This window comes from Anser cygnoides, chromosome 1 (assembly GCF_040182565.1).
Source record: "Anser cygnoides isolate HZ-2024a breed goose chromosome 1, Taihu_goose_T2T_genome, whole genome shotgun sequence".
In the NCBI taxonomy this organism is placed as follows: domain Eukaryota; kingdom Metazoa; phylum Chordata; class Aves; order Anseriformes; family Anatidae; genus Anser; species Anser cygnoides.
The window spans coordinates 54822063-54843377 of record NC_089873.1 but is presented as its reverse complement, the minus strand read 5'-3'; the positions used below and the strand labels follow the sequence as shown (position 1 = coordinate 54843377).

Genomic DNA, 21315 nt, shown 5'->3' with positions numbered 1-21315 from the left:
TGAGAATCTGCTTTGGGTGGTCCTTAAGGATAAGGTGGTCCTTCAGGGGACTGCAGTGTTTTGTCAGTAGCTGAACAGATTCCTTTCTTGGTGCGGGGCTGGTTGATTGTTCATATTAGGAATTTTGATACCTGTTTAGCCTAGATTATCTTGTAGAGTTACAAAAGATTAGGAGCTGATGACTGACATTTACAAAATCATGAAGGCAGTGGGTAAGATAAACACGGAATTTTAATTCTGCAAATGCTGCAGTGTTAGAACTCTGGTGCAGATGGTGGAACTAAGAGGATATTTCTTAGGTTTTCACTGAGATTCTCCTGACGGTGCAATATCATAATCTAATACTGCCCTTCCTGTGTCAACTTTTTGAACCAGTAGTATCAAGTTTTCTTCTCACTGACATGGGAGTCATAGTCTTGACTATGATGTTACATACAAATAGTCAAAGGAATGCTGTATGCACTTCCACCACTTCTGCAGTTATTGACCTGTGTTCAGTCATTAGGGATAATGCTATGGGAGGAAATATGAAACAGATTTTAATTAAGAGAAGTCTGATCTTCTGAGGGACAGCGTAGAAGACATTTATCCTCTAAAATATCCTCAAGAATTAATTCCAGTAAATGGCATTGCCCTCTCTGCATCTAACTCCTTTTTCCCTCCTGTCCCAGAGTTCCAACCAGGAGTGCCATGGAAAGGTATACAAAACATTGACCCTGAATCGGACCCCTATGTGACCCCTGGAAGTGTGCTGGGGGGGACAGCCACATCTCCCATTGTAGATACTGACCACCAACTTCTGCGGGACAACACCACAGGTAAAAACATCATTCTAGTATCTGAGAATATTCTAACATGCCTGTCATAACAGAATTAAGTCTACTGCATTTGACTAAGCAGGAAGCCTATGTGCCTGTGCATCGTGTCTGTGTATCGCGTAAAAGGTTATCAATATAAATTGTGGCTTTTTTGAGATTTAACAGGATAACAGAAACTCTAAAACTGGTCTACTCTTCTCTTTCTCTCTCCTTCTCCCTTTGATAGGGTCTAATTCTTCCCTCAACACCTCGCTGCCTTCACCTGGTGCCTGGCCCTACAGTGCCTCTGACAATTCCTTCACCAACGTTCATAGCACTTCAGGTATGCGGGCTCCAAAATTAACCTGGACAAAACATTTTCCACTTATTAACTAGTTTCTCCTCCTTATTCCACCTTGAATATTTAGTCATTCAGTGATTGCTGAGGAGGTTTAGAAATAAAAATTTGAGTGGATGATTATCATTTTCCTTCTGCTGATAAAATATTCTGTTGTAATTGCTTTAAAAAACAGACTGAAAGACACCTGCCCTTTTCCTGGTACAAAAATTCCTAGTTATACAGGTTAAAGGATCACAGTGAGCAGTAGATGTAGAAGAAAAAAATGCATGTATCATCCGTAGACATATGTAAAGGCATGGGGGACTATCCTGTTTATTTTTAAATACCTGTTCCTGTATGTATGAGGTAAGGAATTAGAGTAATAAGGCAAGTGACTTTATTCATCTTAACTTTAGCATATTAGGGTGCTGTGAAGAGAACGCTTTTCCCTCACCTTTTATATCACTCATCGTTCCCTGAAACCTGGAGACAGAACATTTTTAAAGGACTAAAGGGCTTAGTCAGAGGTCTTTTGGTGGTTGGCTTGTAAACAGTAATTTAGGTGTCTGCCTCAGATTCTTGGTAAGGCCTCCAAAGCTTTCTTGTGAAAAAGGGTCTCTGCACACAGTTCTGAGTAGGAAACTGGAAATAATTGTTTCAAACAAATAATTGATATTTTAAGCTGCTTATACATACTGGAGTACTCTTTTGAGACATCCTTGTCTGTGGTAACTAAAACTGAAGAATTGTGTGTAGATAGCAGAAGTGGTGAACATAGCTGAGAGCTGCATCTGGCCGGGACTGTATGATTTTTCCATCTTATGGGATAACAGCTGTGTTGATATGTTAACATGGCATTTTCACAAAACAAGCTGAAAATCTTGCTTACCCCTCAAGAAAAACTGTGTTCCTGGTGCCAGTCTGTGGCATGACCTCAGTTTGAAGCAGTATCTCTGTATGCAGCATTCCACTGACACAAAAAATTTCTCTTCCATAGCCTGGGAAAGGGAATGGCATGTATCAGCTCCTTACCTCTGCTTAATGTTGTCTAGCACATAAGGAAAACCCAAGAGATTGGAGGGAAAAAAATATTACTGAATTTGTAGCTGCATTGAAAAAAACAGACCACTATCTGGCATAAATCCATAAATCTCCACAACTTGTTAAACTACACACCAGTGTTAAACAGATGGAAAGTGGGTCATCGGAATCAAGGACTTGGAATTTACAAATCTATAAAACAAACGTGGCCAAGTGAAACAGGGTTTTTTAAACGGTTTTGTATACTTTCCTAGGTTAGAGCTTGAAACCTACTTACTGCTGACAGTTACTGTCATTGAAATGTAGTGATCCAAATGTAGCGGGAAGCATGCTTTTACTTCTTGCTGTAAATTTTATGGTCTTGAGTCCCAAACGTATTATTTTGTGACATCCTGTCATGTTGTAAATCCGGATTTTTATCCGTTGTTTCAAATCAGTAATTTACTACCTTTTGTTAGTAAATAGAGCTTAATGCATATATTTGCACCCACACAAATGAATTCTGATGAAGATAATTGGCACAAGTGCCTTTACTCCTAGATTGCTTTGTCTGTGTTTGCTGCTTCTGATTGCAGAGCAAGGAAAAGGGAAATTACTTGAGAAATCTTGACTTTCATTTATTTCTTTTTACTGGGTGATAAATGTCTCTTGGTGTTGGGAGGTATGGGAGAACTTACACTCCATCTTGTTAAGGACAATTGTTTAGGAAGATCTCCCACATATCCATAACTTAGTGATGTTTTAGGGAGTATTTTAATTTTTTTCATTGGACTTCCTTGAATTGTGTTAGGGATACTCACTGTTGGTCATCTCCTAATAGGTATTTGGTAGTGTTTTCTAGTATGAATGTAATATGTGCTGTCAGGATTGTTTAAAAGTCCAGTTGTCGCTTAGCTCAATGACCTTCTTTACATGCTGTCATTGCTCTAGCTTTATAATGAAATTTGTGTTTCATGAGAAAGCTTTGATCTTACAAGAGGACATCTTTAGGAGGTACCATTAGCTTAGTTGACCAGGAGCAGTACTCATTTCAGGTCTCTGCAGGTTTAGGGCCTGAAGAAAGTTCAGTTTCAATATAAGTCAGTAGTGCCCAAACTTGTAAGAAATTCTCGTGTCCTCAAAAGAAATACAGTACAGGCATAAATATTGCTGTTAGTTGTTAATGATTGAATATACTGTTGCTAGTTACATTAACAGATAATCTAGGATTTTGTTGTTGTTGGTAGAATATATAAAACAAGCAAAGATTAACTACATGGCATGGGTTTCTTTTTTTTGTTATGGCAGTTTTGAACTGTTTTATGATTCTGTGCTTTGTGCTTGTTTGTGATTAAAATTGCAGTCAGAGGGTTTACAGTTATAGTATAGTCAAAGGCTAGTTGAATCTGTTAGGTTTCTCTAACACATACCCTTTATTTTAATCTTCTAGCAAAATTCAGTGATTACAAATCAACATGGTCCCCAGATCCCATAGGACACAATCCCACTCATCTCTCCAACAAGATGTGGAAAAACCATATTTCCTCAAGGAACACTACAGGGCTGCCCCGCCCGCCTCCTGGCCTGACCAACCCCAAACCATCATCTCCATGGAACAGCACAGCACCCCGATCGGTCAGGGGCTGGGGGGCACAGGACTCAAGGCTTGCCTCTGGTGAGAAGAATCATCTGATAGCACCATTGATCAGACCTGAGGAGTGTACATTTTACAGCACTAATGGTTTGGAGGAAAGAAAGTTGCAGTTGCCTGGTAAAAGGAAAAAAAGTTCCTTCTTGAAATGGAAATTTCATGTCAGTGATTGGGATGGTAGGGGGAGAATCCTAGGTCCTGCTGCAGGGGATGAGTGGAGGTGGTCTCAGAGCTGCCAGGAGGGAATTCCTATTGCACGGGGCCTTTTCAAGACTTGAAGGCATTGGTTAAATGCTGTCTGTGAATGGGAAACTCCTAGAAGATAAACTCTAGTAAAAAGTAAATCGCGATGTGAAATGCGAGGAAATATGTATTTTTTCTTTTCAGGACTAAAGATTAGTCTTTATATGTTAGCAGGGCTGATAATCCTAAATTTGTCTGAGACCAAAAGACCTGACTGTAAAGAAAAAAGGTTTTTTGCTGTATCCAGTCTTTTTTGATTCTTCTCTCTTCTGTTCGCAGCATCTACTTGGAGTGATGGTAGCTCAGTTCGTCCTAGTTACTGGCTGGTTCTTCACAATCTCACTCCACAGGTATTTTCTGTTAACTGTCTCTGGGAACTTACTTGCTTTGCCAAGGTACCGATTTGTGGATTCTTTAGCTGTTTCTCTGTGAATAAGATCTAAAAAAATCAAATTTGTCAGCATACGTAAGAAGTGTTTCTACAAAACCGGACTGTAGTCTGATGGATTTTTCAATTGCAATCTCTTCATTTAAGATGTTCAGTGTTTGCTACATGACTGTCTTAGCCTTTCCTTACCTAGAGTTTCAAGAAATTATTGGAACAGAAATATGTTTTTCTTCGAAATGAGGATAAGTTGCATGACCATAATGTGGAATGGTTTATAGCAGCTAAAGAGACTGTTTCTTTGGGATGTTGTAAGAATGCTGGTGTAACTGCCAGTTTTCGCTTTGGTGTTTCCATAGTAAAACCACAGAATGTTTCCAGCACTCCTGCCAAAAGCAGTCTAGTTAGGTTATTCCTGCAAAAGTATTCTCAGAACTCTTCCCTTCAAAACGAATTTTGTGGAGATCCTGGTTTCAGCGATCCCAATTAGTCTCTATTCAAGGCCTAGGAAAAGCTTGTGTGATTATCAGCAGCGCCCTGAGGTCTAGACAGAGAGTTCACTGTTCAGCAGGGTAATTTACCACGCTTCTAGTGCAGTTTAAGATGACATCAGTGTGAAAGGAAAGACAGTCTCCTTCAGATCACCCCAACTGGCAAGCTATGCTCCTTTCATAGGAAAGTCTGTTTTCCTTAGGAAACAGTGGTGTGACGAAGAGGCGCAATTCTAAGTCCCCACCCTGTGCAGGGTAGTTTACTGCTTTAGTAATCGTTTAATGGAATAAAAATATCTTTTGAAGGCATTGAATTAATAAAAAAAAGAAGGTAGGTTATAGTTGTTCATAACAGATCTTTTTTGTTGTGGGTCAAGTACACTGGAGAGGAGGAAGTATAAAGATCAGGGTGATTTCAGAGACGGTATCATCAGTTTCTTTTTTAATCTTGTCCACATTTGTAACCACATAAAACTTTCTTTTCCTGAAAAGAGGGAGGGGGGGAGGAAGAATGTCATAACACTTCCTTAAGTATCTGCACATACGGATCCCATTTGTGTGTGCATGTTTCTGTGGCATACCAGGAATGGAATCTGTCTGTACAGAACACCTTGGAGAACAACAGTTGCTGGAGGTAAGAAACTGTTATGCTGCAGGAAGGAATGCAGGCAACAGCTGCTGTGAAAACATTAGTTCAGGAGGAATGAACATTGCTGGGTTTGGCAGAAGGATCACTGTCTGTTTCTGTGACTTAATGTTTAATAACCACAAAGACAAAAAAAGCACCAAAATAAAAATAAAAAAGCCCCTTGTTAGAGAGGTGAGATTTCCAAATTTGCAAAGAACTTTTACCTACTGGTTGACGTAAATTCTACTGAAATCAGAGTGCTGGAGGCTTAACAAATTCTGGTTCTTTGGTCCAAGTCCTAATGGCTGTAGGTGGTGAGAAATGCAACTTGCATGTAATTACTGGAAAACTTTCCAACATAAGGAGAGTGACAAGTTAAGAAAGTGAGGAAGGGAAAACTGAACTTGAGCTAAAAGTGAGCTGAAAAGATGTCAGATGGTTGCATAAAGTGAAGTCACTGTAATTGTGAGAACTTGAATAGCATACAGAAATGCTGTTTGAAAATTAAATCCTCTCACCTTTGCGCGCTTTGTTACTTCCACCTGTTTTCCTCTGAGAGCAGTTACCTTTAAACTACTTGTGACTGCTAAGTTTAAAGTACATTTGATGAAATAGTTGCAAATGTCCCTTTTACCCTGGCTCTTCTTCCTCAGATCGATGGGTCAACCTTGAGGACGATCTGCATGCAGCACGGCCCACTGCTGACATTCCATCTGAACCTGACCCAGGGCACCGCCCTCATCCGATACAACACCAAACAGGAGGCGGCCAAGGCCCAGACTGCACTGCACATGTGAGCAAATCCCAGTGGCCTTTCTTTGTTACCACATTAGTCATGAACACCAAATGTCTCTCCACTGCTGTGCTTTGGAAACTCATTTCAAGTGCGCTTCTTTGAAGGGGATCTTTCATTCATGAGCAGAAGATCAGAAACAAAGTTGCCTTCCATTTATGTTGTTTTAATTTTTGGCACAAACCGGTAAATACAGAGCCAGTAAGGTGCAAATAGCAGGGTGGAATTGTGACCAGTATGCGAATTACTGTACACTTTGGGCTATTTATGAAACCTTGTGAATGACTTCAGATGAAAATCATTCTTACATATGTAACCCAAATGTGCGGGAACCTGCTAAAGTTTTGAGATAAACCTGAAATAGCTTTTGTGAAAGGCTGCAGATCTTAAGTTTCCTGTTACCTAAGCCTTTTGGAATTGACTGTGGCCCTGTTAAGTTTGGAAAATGTGACAGGTTTTGAGACCATTTTTTTTGGGGGTGGTGGTGGTAATAAGCACTAAAACTCAGTGAAATCTTATAAGCGAGGCTAATCTTATCCTGAACTTCCTGGGCTTTTTAGCCTTTTCTTTCTCTATTCTGTTTGAAAGGTAGCATATGTACATTTCCCACTTCAGCTACACCGCGTATGTACTTTTGTTATCCTCACATTTATCTTCAGGGCCTTAGTTTAAATGCAGAAAGCTTTTGTTGCAGGCCTAACAATAGAGAATTTGATTTTTGCCCCTTATAAAATGGAAGTTACTGTGCTTTGAGTCAGTTTCACTGTCAAGAACGGCTGACATTTTCTGTGCTCTTTTCATTGTGGCAAGCTGCTTTCTGCTTTGGATTTGTCACCTAATAGCGTTCTTTCCGTGCCTTCTGAATCCCTACCCTTAACTTCCACCTTTGATCATTTTTTCTTCCACCTGTCTTCTAGGTGTGTGTTGGGAAACACTACCATCCTGGCTGAGTTTGCCACAGACGAAGAGGTTAGTCGCTTTCTGGCACAAGCTCAGCCCCCTACACCTGCAGCAACCCCAAGTGCACCCACGGCAGGCTGGCAATCCCTGGAGACGGGACAGAACCAGACAGATCCAGTTGGACCTGCTTTGAATCTCTTTGGTGGGTCAACAGGGCTTGGGCAGTGGAGCAGTGGTGGCGGCGGCGGCAGCAGTGGGGGCGATCTCACTGGCGCTTCATTGTGGGGGCCCCCAAACTATTCTTCAAGCTTGTGGGGGGTCCCAAGCGTAGAGGATCCACACAGAATGGGCAGCCCTGCTCCCTTACTACCTGGAGACCTTCTGGGAGGAGGGTCGGATTCAATCTGAACTTAGAACTTTCAACTCTGACCTCGTGACCTTTTTTGGAACAGCAGCAGCACTAACTTGACCTTTTCGTTTTTTTCAACTTGCAATAAATACATTTATAAAAGGAAAAAAGAAAACGGAGAGAGAAAAAAAGGTGGGTCATTGACAGACTGTCTGAGCACATAGTTGCCTCCCTTATATAACTTCAGTTTTTTTGTTTGGAATATGAATCCAAAAAGAGAACATATCACTCTTGAAATACTTGAATCATGAACGCCAACTTAGAAAGACAATGTGAAGCAAGTACACATACCATTTAAATCTAAACACAAAAAATTAAAAAAATTAGTTTCTAGTTTTTCACTTTTTCATGTTATACGGAAGTTGTTGCTAAGAAACATATATACTGAAAAAATAGCTTTTTAACTTTGTTTGCACTGGGTGTGTTTCCGTCCTTAGGTCTACCATGTTGGGTTGGGGCAGGGGTGGGATTCAAAAGAAAAAAAGGGGTGGGCGGGAGGGGAAGACTTGACGGAGCCTCACTTTAAAAACAAAAAACAAAATAATAATTAAAAAAATAAAAAAATGAAAAAAACAACAAAAAAAAACAAAACAGAAAACAAAACAAAAAAACCAACACTTTGTGATTGGCTGGTTGATAAGTACCAGTGTGTTCTGGCACATGTAACTGCCCACGTGTGCTTGTTTCTGTGTGAGTGCGTGTGCACATGTTCGTGTGTGTGCATTTTTTCTCTATATATATAATCTTGAAACGCTGCATTGCTGATGGTCTACGGGCTGGCTGGCCATCTGCGTGTCTTGATTCTGAAAACAAGACAAGCACGGTGGAGTCCCTGTGGCTGAAGCAGAATCCAGTTGGGCTGGATTAAAATTTGTCAGTAGGTTTTTTTAAATTCATTTTAGCAGGGTGCTATCTCAAGTTTGCAGATCATACTGAGTGGGTAGTCGCTTCCTAGCCCTTGTTCTAAGCCTGTGGTAGAGTGGAACACTGCCATATCCAAAGGATTTGGTGAGAGGGGAGCCAATGTTGTCTTTTGAGTAGCAGTGTATTTATTTATTTATGTCTGCATGTGGGGTTTTTGTACTGAGTGAACCCTAGAATGTTTGTTATATAATGCAAGCCATTTTTTTTCTTCAGAAGAGGGGAGGAAAGAAGTCATTGCCATTTTTGTGTGACAAAGACGAATGTTCTTATTCAGTCTCTTGCAAGCTTCAGTACCTTGAAAGAAAAAGATGAGCGTTTGTTTTCTCCCCCGAATGCGTAAACAAGCACCCATATTCATTTGCAAAGAATCCATCAAAACCCTGAAAGTCCAGCCCAACCAAATTAGCCTTTTAATTGATTTACTGCTTGTATTAAAACTGACAAAAACGAAATCGTGTCAGCAAATTGCTGGCCGGCCTGCCTCATCTCCTGAAAGCACATGCAGCTAACTCCTTTCTGCGTCTTCACGGTGAGCGTTACCTGTGCCAGGCCTTGGTGTATTACAACGCCAGACCATCACTGACAGAAACGTTTACTTACGAATGTTCTTAAACCAGTGTGTACTTCAAACGTTTCCTTTTGTTTCTCTGTGTTGTGTTTTTTCCTGTGTACGTGGTTTTGCTTAGGGAGGTATATAACTAGCAAAGACTTTTTTTTTTTTTTAAAGTATTGCACCTTTTTGTTTTTTTGTTTTTACTTTTTCTGTACTGTTGCTTTTTAATTTCTGTATTTAAGGAAAGGTTTGGGGTTTTTTTTAGCATCAGTGTAAGTAGTACCCTGGGCAGGATAGGGGTAACCTATATAATCCACAGTGATAGCCAGTGTGTGCGTGCATGTGTGCGCCGGGAACAAAACTTCCAAGACTGCTTGTTGGGAGGCGAGTTGCAGCAGCCTTGAAGGAGCATCCCTTTACACAGAGCCAGAAGTCTTTAGGAGGGGGGACTGGGAAAAAAGGGAAGAGAGATGCCGGTACTTCTTCCGTAAGTGCTAGCACTTCGGCGTGGCGTTGTCTAGCTGTCATACTGTGTAACGAAGTGCCGACGTTGAGTACCAGCAGATACCTGTCCATTCCAACCCTCAGCGGGAGCAGTTCTCCGTTCTCATTGCCTGTCCGGGGGGGAGGATAGGGGAGCCTCTTTCTTCAGCGTTTCATTGAAGGATACAACAGTGTCTAATACATTTAACTCTTAAGTTGGGTGGGGAGAAGCAAAAGCAGATCGGAGTGAGGTAGGGGTGCGTGTGTGTGTGCGTGTGCGTGCGTGTGCCTGTGCTGGGGCGGGGGGAAGGCCTAGGGAGTTACGTGGCTTTTTTGGATTCGCCCTTTCTGTGTAAACCCAATGTCACAAGGAAGGCTGACTGAGGGAAATGCTGCATTTACACATGCCTGTAGATTCGTATGCAAAGTGTTACGTGACAAAAAGTATGAGTAGGTTCGTTTTTGCTTAGTAAACTGGAGCGTGCAGCATACTCTGGCCCCGTTTGGATATACTTTCCTATCACGTCTCCTCCTTCATCCCACCATGCACAAAGAAACAAAAACCTTCTCTTCCAGCTCCTGCTAGCTAGCAGCCCCTCGCCTGCACGCATCCGCAAAGCTTCGCTTCTGATAGCCTCCGCTTGAAGACCGGCCGCGCTCCCACGCGCAGAGCAGGTGTCGAGCAGCCCTGTGCCAGCAGTACTTCCTAGCGAAGCGCCCGAGTCGAGCAAGTGCCCGTCCTCTCCCGTGGTTTGCTCTACGTGCTGGTTCATCGCTGTGCTCCACCCTCACTTCTCTCTCCCAGCCTGCCCTAAGGTCCCTTTTCCTGCACTTTGGGTTAGTTGAGTTCCTTGCGATACTACGGTGAAAGCCGGGTGCTAGAGCCCCTCTTGTTTACAAGACGTAATGAGGGATTTGAAATATTTAAAAAAAAAAAAAAAAAAGAAAAGCTAAATTGTTCTTCCATTGTAAGCTTAAAGGGAAAAAAAATTAAAACGTACAAAAAAAAAAGACCAAAAAGTGCATATATATATTTTAGATGAAGACTAACTCTGGGAGCATTTAACAGTGTTTTTGTTTTTATTTTAACATTTTGTTTTCCTGCTTTAAATTTGCAAGCATTCTCAGGAATTCTAGGGTAGGAAGCCAGTTTTTTGAAGATGGTTTATTTAACCTTATCCTAGATAGATGGCTGTTTCTTGTTGATAAACTTTTACAAGTTCCTGAATCTTCAAAATGTTTGAAAGTTTTTACTTTAAAATAAAAATGCTAAAAAAATTAATAAAAAGAAAAAGAAAAAAAAAAGAAAAAAATCTCCAAATGTTACTGTCAAGCGGGGGATCAAGGATTTGAAAGACTGTATAAGTTAAAATACGTCAAAACTTCTCAAGATCAGCAACAGAAATCCATTGTGATCTGAAGTTGGGGGAGAGGAAGGGTTATCGTTCGTAGTGCTGTGTCACTCACGCAGACATACGCAGTTGCATGGAGAAGAGAAGTGCGTGAATGGAAATCTATCGCTTTGTTCCCTTTCGATTGAAACTAAAATATTCTTCCAAGCACCTTTTTCAAAGCAAAGTGAAACTGTAAACCTAACAAAAAATGCAGTATAGTTTATCCGAACGAGTCCTCAGTTAGGGGGTAGCAGCAGGAAATACACGATGGTGCTTCTTTAAACCACTTGTAAGTAGTGCTAAAGAAAACCAGTGCTGACAGAAAACCCAAGAATGAAGTAGTTTGAGCCTGCCTTTTCCCATACAGAAAAGGGAGGCGATGTGGAAAAACTCCAGTAAAACGTCCCGTAGAAATCAACTTCTCTGTTTTCAGCTCTTTGCTCAGTTTTATTGCCCACTTGGAGATTTGCTGCTTGCTTTTCTTCACCCCCCAGCCCGCCCCCCCCTGACCTTTCTGTTTTGTTTTACAGGAGGGGAAAAGCTGTTAAAACTCTTGTGTTCCCCCCGTTGCTGCTGGCTGTCAGGGCGTTCGGTCTTGGACTCGAGAGCTCGGTGCTGGGACGGCTGCCTTCTGGCCCCCAGCTCCAAGGCCCGGGGGCTCGCTCTGCCTGAAGTGGCCAGGCTCGAACCACAGAAACCGCGCTAGTGCCTTTTTCCACGCACCCGCATGCCCTACGGTAGGGGAAGGGAGGGAAGGCGAGGCAGTAGAGTTGCTTAATGGAAATGTACCCGCTTTTAAAGAAAAAAAAAAAAAGCATGCTGCGTAAGCAGGTCGTGCGTCGAGTTACATAACAGTAGTTAGGATTACTGGTTAAAAAAAGTCAGATGCCAAATTTCTGTGCTTTCCGTATCAGTTGCCCAGTGGTTTCGTGTTGTGCTCTGTGTACATCTGAGTGTATACGTGTGTGTCGATTCCAACGCATCAACTAATCTGCAGGAAAAAAAAATATAATGTATGGTAGGCCAGTAGAGGAGCGTTCATTTGGGAGTTCAAGATTATTTTTAATTTTATTTTGTGATTTTTAAGGAGAGAAAATGAGCTTTTTTTTTAGCCAGAGGCTGTGTTTTCATCAAACCAGCGGTGTCCTATAAAAGCAGAAATGTAGGATTTTGTCAAAAAGAGCCCAGGAGCTCGGCAGTCACTTGGAAGTGAATTGTGACTGCTGAAGGGTTGCAGCCTGGAGCCTCAGTCATCTGCTGGGTCCAAACCTACTGTCATGCAGCAGTCTGCTCCTCCGTGCCCTGAAGGCACAGGCCTGCGAATGATGCTGACCATCTCCTCAGTGATAGTTTTCCTGAATTGTCAAAGCAAAGCCACGTTAATCTTACTGCTTTCCAACTACAGGTGACAGTTCTCTTCCTCTTTGAATTATGTGTAGCTAACAGTGATGTTGCTGGTGCGGCGCAGTCCTGGCATCCCTAACCTCTGCCAAGGATTTCTGAGCACCCTGCTAACCAGACTCCTCTCCTGGGGACAACCATTGCTCAAATGTTGCTAATACTCTACTACTGTTTGAGCTCCTAACAGCAAAAGGACAGCAAGAATTGGTGTATTTTGGGGCTTTTACGAAACTGTTCGAGGGAAGGAATTAGCAGCAGCAGCATCTTGTTTAAAACATTGACAAGGCAGGGAAAAGGAGCTGCAGAAAACACACCTATGTCCTTTTTTTTAAAAATTATTATTATTTTTTTAATTTTCTCAAGCTACAGAGAACACTATCATTCTGTTCCTGGTATTGGTTCTCAAGATTATACAGTTTAAATATATATGTACTTTGCAGGTGGTTTCAGATATCCTGCTTTTTTGTTTTGAATCCTTCGTGCTACATTTTAGCAGTCTTCTAAACAAGTACCCATTTGTTACCGGCCTCTTGGCTCACCCCCCAGCCTGCAGCCTGCATCAAGCTGGGGCTTTTTTAATAGGTTTGACGTTTCCTCACTCTGTTTGAGAATTTCATTTTAGCCATGGTAACAAAGCCTAGTAAGCAAAAAAATATATATATAAAGAGGAGCGGGTGCAGCCCAGAAACCTGTGTTGAGACCTCTGACACTCATTTTGGAAAGCAGGTTTAGTATGTACGTTGGAAGACTCGCCAGCTTTTTCCAATGTTTTTGTACTTCCCTGGACACTTGGCCAGCAGTCTTGAGAGTGTTTGTTTTTTTTTTTTGCTGTTTTTTCCCAATCACAGGGTGTCAGGGTTTTCTTACAAGTTTTTTATTTTGCTTCAGGTTAAGTGGTGTGTGTAGTGTGCAAGAATATTAAACCAAGTGTGTTTTTCCTTTGCAATATAAACAAGATGTTTTCAACAAACTGGCTGGGAGATAACCACCTCAAAGATGAAATAACAATGGAACCTTTATATTAAGTTGGCTTTTTTTTTTTTTTTTTACCTACCATTAACTTTTAAACATTTAGTCTTTAGAACTTTTTCCCTAATCTTTTTCTTCCTAAAAAATGCTGCCACATCTTCCACAGTTTGTCTTGATAGTGCATCCAAGTAGTACTGTAGGAGTTTTGTTTCTTCATTCTTTTATTATGTTTACCTCTTAGGCTTCTGAATTTGTTCATGCATTTTCTTTTCTTTTTGACTTTAGGAGGAGTACTGTATGTGTTTCTGAGATACCCAATTTTGGTCAAGTCTAGTCTTGGAAACTGGTCATCCTCATGTAAATGAGTCCCGCTGACCTGAAGTGAGCGTGTACTGCTCAAGTAAGGGCTCTTTGTGCAAGTAAACCTTAGCTGGACCAGGGTCCAGGTAGCAGCTGAGGACCTGTTACATTTCCAAAGCAGCAAAGAGATCAGTGTTGTATATCTCACATTCACTGTAACTCATGTGACCTTACCATCCAGGTTTCTCAAAGGGGATTGAAATGCTGGTTTTGTGGCAGATGGTTAGCACCTCAGGGTATGGGTCCTGACTGAGTAGAAGGTAATTTTTCTTCTCTTTAAAGAGGAGAGGTTCTCCAGGAACTCCCTGGTCCCCCCCAGGAGCAGCTTTCTTATCTGTAAATGTGTGCATGTATTCGTGGGCAGGAAAGTAATCCCGAGAAAACTAAGTTGAAATGAATTCAAAAAAAAACAAAAGCTGTTGAAATGCAACTTTGGTCCTGAATCTGAAACAACATATGCAGAATCTGTTGCTGTGACTAAATTGACTTTTTGCACAAAATACCATTTCAGTTTTGTACAGTTTACCTGCTACAGTTTTGCAATGACAGAAACCTTATTGCCTGATGCTGTTAGATCATATCAGTCATTCCTGCTGTGATCAAAATACAGACGTCTGAAGTTCAAATCCTCTTCTTTTTCCTTCACCTCCGTTACAAGGCTTCTCAGTGCGGCAGAAGGAGATTAGCAGTAATGGGGGAGAACTTGTAAAGCTTCCCTGGCGTTGACAAACCCCGCTTCCCTGCTGTGCTGAATTCATACCCAAACCTAAAACGCAAACCCTGAACGATGCTGGAGCAGAGCTGTTGGTTGGACTAGACGGCAGGAGCCTGACTGGAGATCTTTAGCAGTCTTGCTAGTTGGTGTCCCTCACGATGTTTTCCCCAAGTGTCCTGTCCCTGTAAATACCAGTGTTGATGAATTTTACCAAAGTTCCCCCGTGGTAGGTGATAGGAAACAGCCAGGTCCATCTCGTAGTGACTCTCCAAGCAGAGCTTTGTCTACAGTAGGAGTCAAGGGTCCGTCTGTCTACACTGCTGTTAAACTGAGTCAGGGTCCTGTTAAAATACAGCTCTCTGTTTTGTGGTGTACTTGGAACTTTAAACCTTGTGCTGCAGTGACTAGAGCTTCTAATCCTTATGTGAAAAGTGATTTAAGGTTTCATCTGTGATACAAAAAAGCACCACAGCTCCTGACAAGGTGGAGCCTGTTGTTAGAACTGTCATCAGGCCAAGGTAGACCCAGCTTCACCCGTGGCACGCAGCAGCCGACATCCCTTCGCTTCCACGGTTTGCGTGCGCGTTTTCATTGAGCTATGCAGGAAAGTTTCTCTCTAAAAATCCCCCAGGATCCTGTGCTACGTGAGCAAGCTTCTAACGATTCAAGTGCCCTCTGCAAAGAGCCATTTTCACCCCGTGTGCGCGTGGCAGTTGGGACCGGTGACATTCAGCAGTGTTAGTGCTCCTGTTAACGTCGTAGCGAGAAAGGGGGTTTTGTGACTTGACTCTGACAGCCCTTCCGTACGTGAACACAGAGCACTCCGGGGAAGGGGGGGAGAAGGACGAACGCGTTGTGCCAGCCAGCATCAAGTATTTTTGCAGCAAACACTCTTGACTGTGGTGGACAGAGGGGAAGGGAGGAGATGGGAGAAGTTTGCCTGGATGCGCAATACAAGGAGGCAGTGCATAGCGAGAAACATTTCCTTGAGCACTAAACGCCTCATCTTGGGTATTAGTGTGCGTTGTCACGTTCACAGAACTCATTTCTTCAATTTTTTAATCTGTTCTTTTTTTTGTGTTTTTTTTCTTAAACTGAGACAAAGTGGAAGCTTCAGTAAGAGCAGGTTGCACAGCTTGCTAGAATAGCTATTTTAGTGACATGGTTATGATATTATGTGCTTGCTTTCCCCTCCCTCTCCCTGCCAGATACGGCTTACCCTTTCTATATAAGGCGTCAAGTGTGGGTTTTTTTGTTTTGTTTTGGGGGTGCGTGGAGAAGAAGCAAAATGAAGTGAAAAATGCAAGCCAAGGTAGAACAGCCTTACTTTAGGGGGGTAGCCTTACAACAGAGCTTTATAGTGAGTGTGCTGTATTCCAAAATATGTAAGCCAAAAACAAAAAAAAAGCATTCATTTATGCAAAAAAAAATTAAAAAGAGGTGTTGGAAGACTTCTTTAATATGTACCTTCTAAAGGTAGCGTAAGGTCTCACCAAGTGATACGTTATTGTGATACTTCTTGCTGGGTCAGTAGGGATGGGTCAGGGTATAAGCGCTTAATGTTTTCCTCCTTCTATGTTTTTACAAGCAGTAAGTTAAATGTGGTATTTATGAATGTGCCTTTGTGAGTATAGTGACTAATTGAGGAGACCGCTTGGGCTGGAGGGGAGACAATGGTCAATTTATTCTTTCAAGAGGTCAGACGTTGAGATTCCAGCCCACTGGTCCCTTTCGGCAAGCAGCATCTTTGGGCTGGTCTCTACACTGCACAATACGTATTCATATGTGGTAGAGATCGGGGTGGGGGGCGAGGAGGGACGTCGTGTGATGCACAGAAGCTGTTGGTAGTTTTAGGCTAGGCTGCCGTTGCAGGTTGAGTTTGTACATGTACTACGTGGCTTCTCTTTACGTTGGTGTGCATGAGTGTGAGTGCGTGTGGCTTTATTTTTTTGTAAGCACTGGAGAATTGAAACACAGTGATGTTTGAGACAAATTTATACATGTAGACAAGATGATGTTTTGTAGCTTCTGTTAAATAGTGGGTGCAGGCACACTTTTACCCTCTGTCCGTGTCCTGATAAGAGATACAGGAAAATTTATTTTTTTCAACCCTTCAACTTCCAGCACACTTAATGTTGCCATTTAAATGAACAGGGTATTACACAAGAAGAAAAAGAGTTTTTGAAATGGTGAGGTAGAAGTGTTTAAAAGGAAAAAAAAAGTCTGAAGTAATTTTTTGTTTCTTCAAAGCTATTTGTAGCTAAACATGGGAATCTGCAGTGTCTCCTTCCATTTGTTTTTTTTCTAATAATTCACCTCTTCGTCCCACCCAAACCGAGGTGTACGAGATCAAGAGCTGTTGCTGTAGCCCCTCGCAATTCCCACCCTGAAAAGCAACTCCAGTGGGATCCCTCAGCTCTATTCAGGAAGACAAAGAGAGGAGAGACTCTGCAGTTTTCTTTGCTTCGCTCTCATTCCTCTCTAATGGCCTTGAAATGTATTATTATGCAAATGTGAATTTTGATACTGAACTTAAGAAGAGGTTGTTTGTTCTTTTTTCAAAAAAAAAAAAAAAAGGTCCCATATGTGGTCAGCATTGCTTCTTTATTTTGTAAGTGAATTGTAAACTATGCATTCTGCAAAGGGGGCGTAGGGGACGAAGATAGCTTTGCTAAACTGTTCAGGAGTTTCTGTGTCCATGGTAGATCCGTTACAGTTTGGGGGGGTGGTGAAGTGATAACTTGGAAATAGAAAGGAGTTCCTAAGAACTTCTCTTGTTCAGAATTTGGCCACTGGGCAGAGATTTGGGGAAACAAAGGTCAACTACAAAAGAAAATTGGCTCCAAACCTGCTGCAGGATTGTGAATTGTAGCCATGCAGTGTTAACCCAGGGCCAGTAGGGTGACTGGGACACCAGCTCTACCTGGGGAGCGATCCGCCGCTGCCTCCTGCGTTCTGGCCCCGGTCAAGCTCAGGAAAACACGGTGCCGTAGGCACTGGCTTCTTTGGATTTACTACTCGCTTTCCATTACAACAGTCTTGCACTCTCCCAGGAGAATTGGAACGCGGCTGGTCCTTCTGTCTACACCCTCTTTTCCCTAAAATTTTTGTTGCTGCTGTTCCTGGCACAGGTCGAATGGTGGCGGCACAGCTATGGACAAGGCGGTGGAGGTGGTACTGGTAGCGCTGATCAAGGCATGACCGTGAGGGTTGCATTTTTCAACACCGGCAGTGCGTGAAATTTTGGGGAACGTAGACTGATGTGTAGACAAGGCTCTGTTGAAAGGAAAGGATCTTTTCATCCATTAAGTGGTTGGTAGCATAATGGGCAAAAAAGGACTCACTTCCGCACGTCTCCAAGATGCAGCCATTGTGTGAATTTCATGCGTTCCTTGAAGCTCGCTGAGCTTCCAGGAGCAGTCTCCTCAGAAAAGTGTAGATCTCGCTGCCCTCTTCATCATCTTACTAGGGACCCTTTGTTGACTTGACTTTTTCCTTCGTCCATGGTGTACCATGGTACCTGCATTATCCTTGGCATTATCTTAGATGTAATACCATAAACCAAGAGGTTATCCTGCCTGTATTCAGTGTTTTCATGCAGCAGTTTTATTTTTGTTGTCGTTCACAGTACTGTAATAAGTAAGAGACTTGATGATCACTCTCGCATCTGCGCCTGCCTTGCAGATGTGATCTTATCAGGGTTCCACTCTGTCAGATTGCCTTCAACAAAAAAAATTCTAAAAAATGGAAAAAAAAAATCTGAAGTTTCAACTCACAAAAATACCTCGTGGTACATTTCCCCTTCTGACATAACTATTTGAATCTTAACATTTTCTTCTAAACTTAATAGGTTTTCACTTCCATCTGTTGTCTCCTTTCTAAAAAAAGATGCTTGGAATAGTGGTTTTGAGCACAGGACCAGAAGCCTGGAACTCCTGACTTTGAACATTGGCCCTTATTCTTCCCCCTTTGGCCTTGGGCAAGTCATTGAACTTCTTTGCCTTTGTTTTTTCATTTGGAAAACAGGGGTGATAATAATACCTACCTACCTCACAGGGGTTTTGTGAGGATCAAGTAGTACATGTTTGTAAAGTGCTTTAAAGATTAAAAGCATGATAGAAGTATTAAGAGTTCTTACAGCAAGATAGCTCAGTTCTTTTTACATTGTTTGCTTGTGTGGAGGGAGAGAACCTACGACATTTTCTGTGATGAAGCCATTAGACACTCAGATCCTAAATGACAGAAGTTGATGGAGATTGTTACTCACGCTCCTCCTTTGTGCCAGTTTCCTCCTCCCGCTCTTCCTCGTATCGTTGCACCAGTTTTGCTCCAGGTCACACGTCTCTAGTCATACTTCTGGATAAACTTTTGAACTTGAAGTACTTCGAGCTTGCTGCTTCTTTCACCAGATCTCCACGTTGGAATCCGTTCGTGTGCTTCTCCCTGCCTTCAAACAGAGTTTTTGCTAGTTGTCATCCTCCATCGGGCTCACCTCCTCCTGCCGCCATGAAGGGGAGGCGGTGGTCTGGGGCTGCAATACGAAGAGCCGTGCTGCTCCAGGAGCGAAGGGCACAGCAGCTTCCCATGAAGCCCTTCCCTGAGCTAACTTCTCGGCGTGTTGTCAGTGACACTTCAAGTACAGCGTTTTTTTTGCTCCACGGCAGAAGCCATCAGCTGCCAGCGAGATGTAGGAATAGGGAGTGACGGTCGCTGCTGCCCGCGCGCCTTCCAGCCTCCCACAGCCTCTCCGGGAGTGTTTTGAGGAAGGGATCGAACCCAGCGGCTGTCGGGGAGCCTCTGCTACTTCCTCCCCTCTCCAGCCCCGTGGTTACTCTGTCTTCTTCCGTGGATGTGCACCTCAGGGGTGTGCATTTGAGCCCCCATGCCTTTGGGTGTTTGGCCTATGAAACACCAAGGGAAGGGTTTCCACGTCTGAAACCTCCCCGATGCTCCCCGGTCCTTTGTCCTGCGCTGCTCCCTGTGGCCTTAGGATCATCCCTGTTGCCAGATGCCACCTGCTCCATCTCTGCTCACACTTGGGACGAAACACGCAGTGGTCCTGCAGAGAAGGAAGCCGGAGCGATGCGGGTGCACCCGTGGGGTTTACACACGCGGCCCTCGAGTTTCTGTCGCGGCCTGCGGGGCGCGTGCGGGGGATCTGAGGCGCGATGCTTCTTCTTTCTCGTTCAGAAAACCGAACAAACGGCAGCGCGGCTGCTGATGACAACTCTGTAATGTTTACTTTGGAAGAAATGTTAGGTATTTTCCCCCAAAGAACCAAAAATTAAAAAAAAAAAACAACTAATGAAAGTAACCAAATGTAAACGTCCTGGAGGGAGGGAAGGGGAGGAGGAGAAGCAGTGACGGGGGGAGCACTCTGGTCTATTCTGATCTCCACCGCTTGGCTGGAGATGCGAAATGCTGCTCTGAGTTCCACAAACATAAGGGATTATGTTTACAAAGGTAAATGCCTTCTACCTGTTCAGGAAACTGGCTCACGGTGGGCATCAGACGTCTGGCGAGCTTCTCCTCGTTGCCAGCGGGCAATGGGAGAAGGGTGTGTCTGGAAGAGGAATGGAGAAATAGGTTAATTTCATCTAATCTTTGTAGTAAAGCAGTGCCACCTTCCTCTCTTCTTCTTCAAAAAAAGACAAACGAAGGGAGGGGGTTGCAGAACAAGAAAATCGGTGATGTCCAAACTGGCTGGATTAGAAAAGGCAGCTTTTCTACTTTGCACATAACTAGGTAACAGGAAGGTACAGCTCAAGTCCTCTTGCCTGAAACACTGTCCCCCAGAAGCAGACATTGTAATAATAAAACTAGTGGCTGTGTATATTGATGCTCTTCGCAAGTTACCTATAAGTGTTGTTGTTTTTTTTTTTTTTTTCTTATACTTGAAATAGCTTCCTCTTAACTAAACTCTCACCGGAGCTCTGGTTTCTCCCCTCCTTCTCCAGCGTGCAGTAAAGCAAACAGACACAGGACAAACGGGGAGGACATAGAGGAGTTGCCGCAGTGTCTTGCATATAGCCAGGGTTCATCTTAATTTCCATCCCGTACGCTCTCAGTTCTTTGAATTTCCTTTCCCGAGGGTTTTCCATGGACACAGAAACTCAGCACTTTACAAGGTGCTCTCGTATGGCTGGCTGCCCCCCCCCCCGCCCCTTCTCCTCCTTTTCTATATTTTTATTTTACTTTTAGTATAGTGGTACTTAAAATCACTGGTTCACTTAAAAAGAAAAAGAAAAAAAAAAACAACCAACAATAAAATGTTTAAACTCTACTAATGTACAAATAAGCTGAAATGTTGCATTTTATGTGTATTTTTGCCATAGCAGGTACTGTATTTCTCATGCTGGATTTAGAAAAAAAAAAAAAAAAAGAAAAAAAAGAGAAAAAAAAGAAAAAACGAAAAAACAAACAAAAAGGGTGATGTTTTATTGGAGTGTGACAAGAGTAATAAGGAATTAAGTCGTCGTCATTTCATTGAAACTGAGAGATGGTGTAATACATATATAAGTTTTCTGAAGGTTTTTTTTTGGGCTTTTAAACAGCTTTTTTTTTCGTTTTTATTTTATTTTTATTTTTTTTGAAAGATATGATTGTATTATGTGCAACTCAGTTGCTTACATTATAACTACAAAATATTTTTGGGTTCCTGGAAAAAAAAACAAAAAACAAAAAAACGAGAAAAAAAAAAGTAAAAAAAAAAAAAAAAGAGAAAAAGACTAATAAATGTGTTTGGCTGCTAAGCATTTAAACCCTTTGGCTTCCGGTACTTTTTTGTTGTTTTTTTGGGGGGGGGGGTGTATTTTGGGGGTTATTTGGGGGGGGGGGTATTTTGCTCCCTGCGTTCTCG

General features: G+C 42.5%; 1 protein-coding gene across 29 annotated transcripts in view; it reads left to right on the top strand.

Moving 5' to 3' along the window:
• The window catches only part of TNRC6B (trinucleotide repeat containing adaptor 6B), a 145293-nt gene extending 124327 nt beyond the window's left edge, over positions 1-20966 (top strand). For 21 of the 29 annotated variants that reach the window (XM_066995966.1, XM_066995932.1, XM_066995960.1 and 18 more), the window contains 6 exons: positions 672-818; positions 1045-1140; positions 3608-3928; positions 4331-4401; positions 6209-6348; positions 7266-20966. In XM_066995966.1, coding sequence (XP_066852067.1) covers positions 672-818; positions 1045-1140; positions 3608-3928; positions 4331-4401; positions 6209-6348; positions 7266-7656 — 1166 coding nt within the window. In that variant the 3' untranslated portion in view covers positions 7657-20966. The remainder of the gene's footprint in view (positions 1-671; positions 819-1044; positions 1141-3607; positions 3929-4330; positions 4402-6208; positions 6349-7265) is intronic. The other 8 variants (XM_066995974.1, XM_066995973.1, XM_066995952.1 and 5 more) reach the window with 2 other exon arrangements.
• The last annotated feature ends 349 nt before the right edge of the window (positions 20967-21315 follow it).